Source organism: Verruconis gallopava (genome assembly GCF_000836295.1).
Source record: "Verruconis gallopava strain CBS 43764 unplaced genomic scaffold supercont1.1, whole genome shotgun sequence".
Taxonomy (NCBI): Eukaryota; Fungi; Ascomycota; class Dothideomycetes; order Venturiales; family Sympoventuriaceae; genus Verruconis; species Verruconis gallopava.
The window spans coordinates 808,677-819,705 of NW_015622137.1; the positions used below are offsets into that span (position 1 = coordinate 808,677).

The 11,029-nt window shown below is 52.8% G+C and overlaps 2 protein-coding genes across 3 annotated transcripts; one reads left to right on the forward strand and one right to left on the reverse strand.

Annotated features, from left to right (window-relative positions):
* Positions 1–517: 517 nt before the first annotated feature.
* Positions 518–2,568, forward strand: PV09_00309. 2 transcript variants are annotated; one of them, XM_016353035.1, is made up of 3 exons: positions 518–763; positions 822–1,110; positions 1,165–2,568. In XM_016353035.1, exons 2-3 carry the CDS (start codon positions 985–987, stop codon positions 2,041–2,043), a joined length of 1,005 nt encoding a protein of 334 aa, XP_016219292.1. In that variant the 5' UTR covers positions 518–763; positions 822–984; the 3' UTR covers positions 2,044–2,568. The 2 variants fall into 2 exon arrangements, with proteins under 2 accessions (XP_016219292.1, XP_016219291.1); XM_016353034.1 differs by having other exon boundaries at positions 518–1,110.
* A 1,725-nt stretch (positions 2,569–4,293) lies between these two features.
* PV09_00310 (uncharacterized protein) lies at positions 4,294–7,882 on the reverse strand. Its single transcript, XM_016353036.1, has 2 exons — positions 7,390–7,882; positions 4,294–7,331 (listed from the first exon to the last, which is right to left on the reverse strand). The coding sequence occupies exon 2, from the start codon at positions 7,285–7,287 to the stop codon at positions 4,468–4,470; it is 2,820 nt and encodes a 939-aa protein (XP_016219293.1). The 5' UTR covers positions 7,288–7,331; positions 7,390–7,882; the 3' UTR covers positions 4,294–4,467.
* Between the last annotated feature and the right edge of the window lie 3,147 nt (positions 7,883–11,029).

An 11,029-nucleotide genomic window follows, 5' to 3' on the forward strand; every position in this document is an offset into this window, starting at 1 on the left:
CCACCCCTACCTGTAGAGGGGTAATGACGTGCCCAGCAGATGGACCTGACGTGTACACCCGCTCAACTTTCTTTGGATTATTAGCATTAGTCATCGCTAATACAGGCTTGACGGTGTGACTGTTGACTGCCATTTGATGAAATACCGAGCCTGCTATCCAGAGCTTGAAATCGCATAAATGAAGCCGTGATGCCCCCGTAACATTCTGTAACCTGAATATGTCTTGCGGACTATGATAGTTGAAGACAAGGCCACAGAGCCCGGGTATGCTCAAAACCTAGGTGGCGACATTCAACACTGCCATGAGTTATACAGTAGGCTCCTAGTGGGATCACCCAACAAATTTCCAAAGGTTTTTTTTTTCCCTTTCGCAAAGTTCGCCTGTAGAGCGGGCCAGTAAACGGAAAGGAAGAGTATACACGGTAACAAGGTGCGCTCGGACCACAACCACATGCGGTCCAGAAGCTTTGCTATTGCTATTTTCAGCATTTCCCACAAGCTCATGACTTACATCATCTTTCGACATCGGGTAATGTGCTTCTCGTCTTGAAGAGGAATGCTGCTTCGGTGAATGCTTCAAGGAATGCCTTAGAGAATGCTTCAACTCGCGGATTCTACCGGACTTTTTCTGAATTGGTTCGGGAGTTCCTGCTGACGTTTTCCCCGCACCATGTGGCTTAACTCTATCCTGCTCGGTTGTTTTGACTTTGAACACCTCGAAAAACATGTCTTTACATGTCTGAACTCCTTCGTTGACGTGCTAGTATGGCTACCGAAACATATCGACGTGCTTTCACTGACAGTGACCTTCCCTACATAAGCTATGGGGTTCCCTTTCCTCAGACTTGCGCCTACCATGTGGCCAACACTTTCAAAGCTACCAGGGTATACATAATTGCCTCTAAATCGCTTACAAAGAACACTGCCGCGCTCCGAAGCTTAGAGGATGCGCTAGAACCACGAGTCGCTGGCCTCCGTGTTGGCATGAAACCCCACACGTACTGGTCTGAGGTTTTAGAAATTGCCGATGAATGCAGAGCCTGCAACGCTGATTTGATTATAACACTGGGCGCGGGGAGCTTGACGGATGCCGCAAAGATAGTTTCATTGGTATTGCATTTGCGTCGTCCTGTCCCAGTCCCCTAGTATTGACAGAACTGCCAGGCCTTGGCGAACGACGCTTCGTCCTCTGAAGATTTGATGCGTCTACAGAGTGGGACGGACTGGTTCTCATCACGACCAGAGATAAAGAAAGCGACGGTTCCAGTTGTCTGTGTGCCGACTACCTTGTCCGGAGGGGAGTACCAGGCTTTGGCAGGCGGCACAAACGACGAGACGCATGTGAAGCATGGCTTCAATCATGGAACCAATCCTCCCGCTCTAGTTGTCCTTGACGCCGCGCTCACCACCACCACGCCTGACAAGTTCTGGCTGAGTACTGGAGTTCGAGCCGTGGACCATTGCGTGGAGACAATATGTTCCCTTGCAAAGGACAAAAAGGGCGGAGAGGAAGCCGCTGAACAGGGACTAAAGAAGCTCGTTCCTGGACTCCTGCGGTCCAAGGTGGACAAGAATGACCTAGAAGCCCGACATCAGTGCCAACTGGGCGTCATCGACGCAATGAGCGCCGTCAAGAGCGGAGTCGAACTCGGCGCAAGTCATGGGATAGGCCACCAACTCGGTCCATTAGGTGTTGGACACGGCGAGACAAGCTGTATCCTGCTTCCCGCGGTGTGCAAGTACAACGCTAGAGTCAACAGCACTCAGCAAGACCAGGTTCTCCAGATTCTTTGGGGTCAGGAGCCCGTGGTGCAGATTCTCAAGGCCAAGGGGTTAGGACCGCATAATGCTGATTTGAGCGCGGTGCTTGACGTTCTTATTCGCGAGCTGGGCATGCCGCGGAGCTTGAAAGAGGTCGGCGTGGGTCAGGACAAGCTGGACATGATCGCGGTCAATTCATTGGAAGACAAATGGTGCAGGACGAACCCGATCCCTCTGACGGATAAGAGCCAGGTCTTGGATATTCTCAAGGCAGTCGAGTGAAATACAATTGTGCGATTTTATCAGGCATAATTCAATCTCGAAGGCTGACTCTATGCTTCCTTAGCGATGCAGACATCTTTGCGTGAACTGACTCTGTGACGAGCATCGTCACGGTGACTCTTGAGTCACTATGCGCTGTAGGTCTTGCTATCTGTAGAATGGTGACTCTAGAAATCATTCTCCGCTCTTCGAAAGGACTTCATTTTCCTGTCCTGATACGCTAATCAGGATAGGCAGCTAAGCTAAGGCTTTGAGAAATGATGTCTTCAATCATTCTGTGCTAAGAGAGACGAACCACACAACTTTGACAGACCTTCATGGAACGTTGACTTTTACCCCTGGCTAGATATCGAGACCATCCATTACCGTAGCTGCAATGTGCGCGAATAGCCATAAAGATCATGTGCTCTCCGAACCTCTGTTCGCTCCTGTTTGAAGAGAGTGGGATTGGGTAAACAAGAATGCTTGTCAGGAGAACGACATGCTTCTCTTTTTTTTTTCTCTTCGGAATTCGGATGCGATGCCGCCTAACATGGTCGGCACATTTCCATAGTTGGATTCACTATAATCACAAGCACCTTATCGATCGACTATCATGTATGGGACTATTCATGCCTTTGCTCCCTGCCCCTTTGATAAGCATGTATGGGGCGACTGCACACAGGCCGACGCCCGGCCTCTGGGATGAAGAGGCTGGATTGCAGTTGCATGGAGACGTGATTCATGCTTGCAACCACAGTCTTGGACAACGCTGATCGCGTTGTACGGGGGCCAGAGAGGGAAGGGCTAAGGGGGCGCGCTTTAGATCCCGCTTCTCGTTTAGAATGCTTGCGCAGACAAACATCTCATCAAATGGGACCGTTTCGTTCGCTTTCTAGAGCCGGCCCTTCGCCAAAACGTCTCCATACGCTTCTCACGTCAAACCGCCAAGCTAAGCCTGAAGATGCTTCCCGTAGGGAGCTTCATGAACTGATCGGAGGGTCGTTCGGGACTTGTGATAGTGTCACATCTCACCACCGTCATGCCAGCTGACCCGGCTGCAGAGCAAACATGGCTCCCGGACCCGTCGATCGATGGTTGCGGGCGAAGCGTGTGCCGCTTTGGAAACTGATGAGCGACGACAACGTAACAAAAAGGGAAGCGCTCCTTGCAAGGTAAACTTATTTCCTTCTCGCGAGGACGGCGCTCTCCTTAGCGCGCTTCGGCATCGTCTAGTCTCTCTACCTTGGCTTAGGCCTTGCAACTTTCCCTCCAGGCCTCCCGGCTCCGACGGCTATCATGACATGCGCACATCCTCCACAAAGCTCGTCATCCCGACGTGGCGGACCCCGACCGAGAACTCTGCTTACCGAAGTAGAGATCTTCGCTATCTACGCCTGCATCTCCACAGCATCTGCGCATTGAGCCCCCAAGCGCGGAAACACCCCCCTGGAGGGTTCCAATACCACCTCTTCAACTCCGCTCCTTTGCTGGGGTGGACAGGAAATTCGGGAATCCTCTCTTCGTCCCGCCCTCTCCAATTGTGGTCGAGTTCCTGCCATTCTCCATTCCCTAGCTTGAGTTCCATCACCGCTAAAGCCGCTCGAGCCTTTTACCCTCCTCCCCCCGGCTTGGCTTGTCCTCGAGTGTTCAGTAGACGCGCCCAAGCCTTCGACGCGTGGTGGTGGGGTTTCTTCCGTTGCATAGGTATGAACACGTCCAGGGCAGCCTCACTCTCACAGCACCTGCATCTGCAGGCAAGGTGGTCAAACTTCGACGAATCAAATTCAAAGGGGCAAGAGAAGAGAAAAAAAAGCAAAACACGACACTATCATTCGTCACCGTAGGTACGATGAACGCGTTTAGCAAAGAAGTGTCCATCTCCACTTTGAAAGTAGATCTTGGAATGTCTTGGGTGCCGCACACTTTGACACAAGAATGGAGACTGATGTCCTGCCTCCCCCCACCCCTTTATCCAAGCTGAAAAAAAAATGAGGCTGCCTTTCTGAAAGTGTCTACGGAGGGGTTCGATGCGCCGGGAAATCCGAATCGAATGTCAATTCTGGGACACGAAGTGAAAGAGACTGAAATATCTGCAATGATGTGGTGCCACTGTGGCATGAGAATATGTTTAGGCCCCCCAAGAGTTGACCGTATGGTTGTTACTCTACTATTCAAACATAGAAGATTGTTAAATTTTTCCCCTTTCATTCGTAACATCCGTCGTAAATCGTAACGCCCTTTCTCCCCCCCTCCCCCCCCTTGTGAAAGAACCCATTTAAGCACCAGAAAAAGAAAACCTATTTTGGCGTTGCCTGAAACGCCACTGCTATGCTCTAAACAATGATATAGACACAAATAAAATTGACAGGTCGCGTGGTAGCAGCAGTAGTATAGAGTATATACATAACAAATTTGAAATAAAAACCTGGTCGTCGGACCGTCTTAAATCCCCAGGGGATATCGTTCTTGATACGGATTGGGTTTCTTTGGAGCTTTCGATTTCGCCTTCGATTTCGGCTTTGTCAAACCGCGCGACTCTGGCCGCGAAGATGATCGAGATGATTGTGAAGGAGACGAGGAGGGTGGTCGTGTAGTTGAGGGCTCAGACTTGATACTTGGAGCAGAGGTCGGTGCATTTGCTAACGGGAAGGGGACTCTCAGGTCCGAATTTGAGGATTTGTGTGAGGGAAACAAAGTATATGCTTTGCGTCCTAGCCCTTCTGGAGCTGACGTTGCACTGTCTGGGGTGCCGGGTTTCTCGACATGCGCCGATGACTGTGATGGCAGAGCGCCAATACGAGCAGCAGCACTTTCTGCACGGTGGCGAAGCAAGCCTCTTGGTTGTTGTTCAGTGGTCGTTCCTGCCGCGGTTGGCAAATACGCTGTTGACGATGCAATGTTGACAGGTGAAGGCTGACGAAGAGTGGCAGGTGTTGGAGACGGTTGAGGAACTAGTGACGGCGATGGGGTGGCTAGGAAAGACCGGTTGTACGCAATTTCAGCTGGCAAAGGTGACTTTGGTGGTGTTGGCAACTTTGTGGACTGATTTCCTGAATCCAATGAGTCTGAGCTCATGTTACGAGGCATCGAGGTCGGAGGCAGGTTGGATAGTCTGTCCTGTGCATCTAGCAGTCTAAGTTTGGCCGCATTTTGTACCGCTACGAGGTTGCGCGGAACGAGCTGAGGCGCCTCGTCGCCATCATGGCTGCTCGGCGCGGGGCTCTTAGGAAGTGGCAGCCGGCTTGCCTCATTTACAATCAGGTTCTCAGAACTCTTGTTGCTCGGCCTGCGCATTGTAGAGTTGAAGGCAGGCTCTCTTCCCGACTGAGGTGGTGTTGGTAGAGCGCTGTAGAACCCCGTGCTGGTTTTCTCGCCAGTGAAGAGAATCGTCTGCGGTCTATCGTCTTCGAAATGAGAGAGATTTTCTACCGAAGCACCCACGTTGCGTGCAATCATGATTTCGTTGTAAGCGCTATCGTGAGAGTGAGTCATATCATGTTCCGTATGCTGCAATTGCATATCTTTTGAAGTGTAAATGTCTACTGGCAAAGGCGGCAGGTTATCCGACCCTCGATACAAAGAACCGTCCCTCGGGGTGGCAATCGATAGGCTCGCCGTAGATGTCGCATGCGAGTATCGATAATCCAACTCCGGAACAGAGCTATTACTTGGCACGCGGCGCGGCTTCTCTGACAACAGTGAAAAATCATGGCTTGTTGAGCTTAACATTGACTGGCTGTCGTCCCGACTGGGTTGAAGACTAGAATCATACGACTGTTGTTCAATCCAAGACTCCGCCTCAGAATCACGATCGTCGAAATGAGTGACATCTTGCCAATTGAAGTCACAGTCCGCTTCTGCATTGTGCGAGTAGCAGTACTCAATATCGTCTTCCCATGACAGGTCGTCAACAGGGAGCTGTTCAGGTTTTGGATCCGCTACTTCTCGCCAGACAGAGTGAAGAGGGTCACCAAGCGTGTCAGAAGATTGCGAACATCGGGACAGCGATCTGGTCAAGCGTTTCGATAGCGGTGGCAATGGAGGTTCGTCTTCGGAAAATGGATCAAAAACGCTATTGTGCCTATTTCCGACAGCAGGAGAGGACTTCGAATGGCGCAATGAAGGCCGTCGCGGTAGCTCTCTGCTTGGTCTACCAGAGAATGTTCCCTCGGGTTCTTCAGGAACCTGCTCGAGAGGCAGATTGAACGTAGGCGCCCGGAGATGATCTGGAAAGGGATCCATGGCAGGGGCGCCTTCAAGGAGAGGAACGCTGCTTTCAATCCACCCTGGCGGCTGAGAATCGTAGATTGGGACGAACGGCTCGTGCTCATCGAGAGGCTCCAAAGACGGCATTCCTGTCTCAGTGTCAACCTCGGGACCTGGCCCGTAGATAAATACCTGAGAAAGGCTTGGAACAGAACGTTGCGCTGGGCGGCGACTGAGAGAATTGCTCCGGTAGCCTGGGAAAGGCGCTGACACAGGCTGATCGGGGTAGTCATCTTCGTAGGCATGAGACTCTCGCCGGAAATCATGCGGTAGGGGAGCTGAGACGGGATCTTCACCCCACAAATCATCCGGACGTTGAGGTCGCAAAGGTGGCGGTCGCTTTTGCTTCTCTACGGCACTGGCGGCGAACTCTTCGTCATCAGGAGATGGCGCGATTATGGCATTGCGGTAGCCCTTTGGCAATGCCCGGAAATTTTGGAACAATTCTGGGCCTTCTTCGCTGATCCTCGAGCGGTGAATCGCGGGAGGATTGCCCTCGATTTTGGCGATGTGCTGGAAGTCGAACGGCGCCGAGATCCGCACGCCTCTGGTAGTCGTGCTTTTTCCATTCTCGAAATCCTCTCGCCGAGGGTCAAAGTCACTGTCTGCTTCCAGAAGCGAAGACGTGCGGATCGACTTTGACACGGATGGCTTCGATTTCCGACCACGGCCAAACAGGAAACGCGCTTTCGAGCCGTCTGCCTCTGTGCGAGCCGGGGACACGTCGGCACCCGATGATCGCCACGATATATCGCTTCCGCTGCTGCTTGATGCGTGCGAACGCGTAGAGCTCGCGTGCGACGCAGTGGTTAGGATACTTTTCGGACGCTTGGAGAATATAGAGCTTCGCTTTGTGTACTGGTCACGAACGTCCGACGACGAGGTAGATCTTTCACGGGTCAACCTCTGGCCTGTCGCACTTGATTCTGGCAGCCTGGCCGGCTGGGAGGAGCTCCTGTCGTCATGAGGACGAGTTGGCTGTTGTTGAGCAAACATGGCGAGTGTGTCCAATCATTGAGCGAGTGCAGAGCAGCCAAAATCTAAGCTGAAGATGAGTACAAGGCTAATGGATGAAGAAGCAAATATATGACGACTGACCGGATGAGGTGAGGTCTCTTGCGAAGAGTTTTATTCCTGACGCGTGAGCTGCACAGCCCAAACACGCCCTCTCCACATAAGGAGCGCCGACTCTGTTCAGGGCAGAAACCTAAAAGTAGGGCACCGTGCAACCAAACCAAGCTCTTAGCCAACAACCCGTGTTGCGCAGCTAACGAACTGTCGGTGACAGATGTCGAATCGCAGAATGCTTGGTCGGCCTTTTGTTTCCTTTAATTCTTTGCGCCCGTCAATCCGAGCAGAGGCCTAGCTGACGACCGAACAAGGAGTCGCTGGGGTGGACCTAGTATAAGAACGCGAAGCGGGCAGCCTTGTCCGAGCGATCTTAAGAGCGGACAAGTAAGGTACAGGAGACGGCTGGACAGGCACACGAGCAGGGTCAAGAACGGACGACTGGGGCTGGGGAGGTTTTACAAGCAGCGCACAAAGGGGAACAGAGATGCTTGACGAAAGAGCAAGGGGGGCCAATTCCGTCGACTTTCGATAATGACACGACAAAACGTGGTGAAGCCGCGATCGCCCTGCTTCATATATTGCAACGAAGGGGTCCAAGCATGCCCAAGGATCATGATGCATGGGCCCGATTTGTGGGCGTGTCAGCAGCAGTAGACTTTTCGGCTGCTTCCAGGGATGTTGTTGTTGTGTGACGATGGCGGACGACGGTGCGAGAGGCTCATAGCGCGTCTCGAACGAGCAGCGTCAAGCGGACCGTCCGCCTGCTCGTGCGCATCGAGAGCATCTTGGGGCGACGGCTCTCACAGCGACGACGCCAAACGAAGAATCGAGTGTTGGTTCGGGCAGCGGCATGGCATTCCTGGCAGCCCCGGAGCAGTACCTAGGATAAGCAGGACGTCGCCCGGGAGCGAGAGTTCATGTGCAAGAACGCTAAGGCGGAACGTGTAAGTAAGGCACGCAGACGTACGGCAGCCGATCAACACATCATTTCTAGAAAAAGACGGACTGGCATGAAACGCAGGAATGCCGGACCCAGACGGGTGGAGACTTGGCCTGACTTGCGGACGACGCCCAGCGCGCCGTCCGACCAAGCAGCAGCACGACGACGAGCAGCGCCGGCGACGCACGACAACACAAGAGACGAGACACACAGCTCCGCATTCCCACGGCCAGACATCACCATTGTTCCACGCTTCCAACGGCCGGGACCATGGAAGCACGATCGAAGGATGATTGAGAGGAGGGAATGGGGCGTTGCCGAGGCGTGTGCGCAGTCTGGCTCGTGCCCGCGACGCTGAAATTGCACTCGCGCGCTCGACGACGCCGGCAAGGTCAAGCTCTGGCCTTTGGTCTTGGGCCTCCGAGCGTCTGCGACCTCTGCGCGAGACTAGCGGCGCCCTCATGCCCGAGAGGGGAAGAAAACCTTCTCACCACTGAGCCTAGCTTTCCTCCGATGCTCACGGCTAACGCCAAAAGGGCTCTGCAGCGTCCCGACATGGCGTGCGTTATGGGGACAGACTCGTGCGTGAAACAAGCGCGCGCGACTCCGCCAGCTCTGCCCCGTCACGGAATGCCAGCCTAGCTCCCATCCCGTCCTAGCAGTGCTGCAACCGTGAGAAGCTCCCCAAGCATGCGTCGCCGAAAGGGCTGACGTGCAACCGTTGACCCGAGCAGGGCCGTACCCTTTCCGACCACTTAAAAAAAGTCTTTTGCGTCTTGTAGCTACGGCAAGACTGGCCCTTTTCTGAGTGCATTATGCACGACTGTGTCCAATGAGCGTTGCCCTAGCAGGCCCGGCTGTTCCCTCGGCCGCCAAAAGCCTGGAGGCTTAGCGGGACGGTCCTGTAGAGCACGCGGTTCCTGACAACCAGCTATGCAATGTGACTGAAAGGACAGTCCTCCAGTCACGAGCAGCCGATAATACGCCGGGGCTCGGTGCACGAAATGAATCCTACTGTAACGATTCCATCTCCACCGCCCTCAATTACCCCACCGGCTGGTACCGAAGACACTGAAGTTTGTACGATTAGATGCAGATACCAAGGACTCAGCAATATACTTTGGAGACTTTGTAACAGAAGCTCCCCTCAGTCGAGAAAATCCGTTGAACTTCAAGGGGGGGGGGGGGGGGAAGAGAGAGAGAACCAGCAGCTTTCTCACCAGCTTCTACGATCCCTTGTAACTGCTCTGTTACGCGGATTGGTGGATGTTGGAAAAAACAGGCTAGCTAGGCGAACCACGGTTTATGCTTTCGATTGAGGAGAAACGAGCAGGAACACTTCCCCAAGATCAGATCTGCACTCCCCAGAAGCCGGGACATGTACGGAGGTGTCGTCGAAACGAATGCAAATCTTCAGAAGCCAGAACTTACCGCTGCAAGGTTCGGCTTGTTCCAGAAAACAGCAGTTACATTGTACCTCAACCTTCAAGTCACAATACCTCGGCGTCACGGTACCGTTGTCACCTGTGATGCATGTCGCTTTTTTTTAAGAATCCTTTCCTATTGCCCCAACCGATGTGCTAAACGTCCAAAAGATGGGGAAATAAGAGGGATTGCGCAGTTAATCCATGGCGCGGATCAAAAGCCAGCTCAGGTCCCACCAATAGTGCTCCAACGGTTATGCGATCCGCGTTTTCTGTTTTTTTTTTCTCCAGCTACTGCAATCGACGCGTCGCTAACGGCTGCTTGTTCTGTCGATTACCGGAACTTTTCATACGGGAGAATAAGCATATGCGAAGTCATCCTCCCACATGCTCTTCAGTCGACCTCCACGCTGTGCTGTATTGTACGAAGTGCCGCACGTCTGACTGGCACTTAGTCGCTCATCGAAACGCGGGACCTCTCACCGCTCCAAGGCAAACAGAATGAGCTCCTGATTTGGCTCAGCTAAAGAGGAGAGGACGGAATGAATTATATCCATTAGACCGACTACAAAACTAGGGTTGATAGGTTTTTGATCCTACGCTGACGAAACATGCATCCTGCAGTACTCGCTACAATTAATGCAATGTTAAGCCCGAGAGCATTCGTAAGTGCCACGTCCAAGTTACACGGTGCTGCCGCTGCAAGCTGTTCCAGGGCATATCGTGTTACAAACATTCCGAATCTGGGCCGTCTACGTGCACAGAGTGTCGTTGAAACCCTCCGGGCTCGTTCCGACCACAATGCCAATACCAGAATGAAAATGTTATGATCCCTTCCCCAGTCCGGCTTGCCTTTCCGAGGGGCTCAGTTGCGCCGGGCTTTCCCAGACATCTCGTGCGGAACGTGGGCAACCTTATAGATACTCGTCAGGATTCTCTTGTACCGGGACGATCTTGGGTTTTGAATCACATCCGATCAACTTGGAGGGCTGCTGCCGGTTGCCGGGTTCCGAACTAAACGGTAGAGGCGCTTCCTCTTTGATATAGACCAATTTGCGTGTCACGCAAAATATCAGATTTTCAGCTCGAGTAACCTCGGCGACCCCAAAGCATTAAAGGCAACTGTTGCACACCTAAGGCTCATTTTACGTGCTAGATGTCGTGGTGAGTTATATGCTTTCCGCCGTACGCAGAGCTTAAAGTCTGATTGAGTGCAAACTCTATTCCCGACAGGGAATGTATGTCTCGGTGTCCCATATCAATAGCCAAGTGCATCAGAACCTACCTAAGGCGGTAGTTCCGA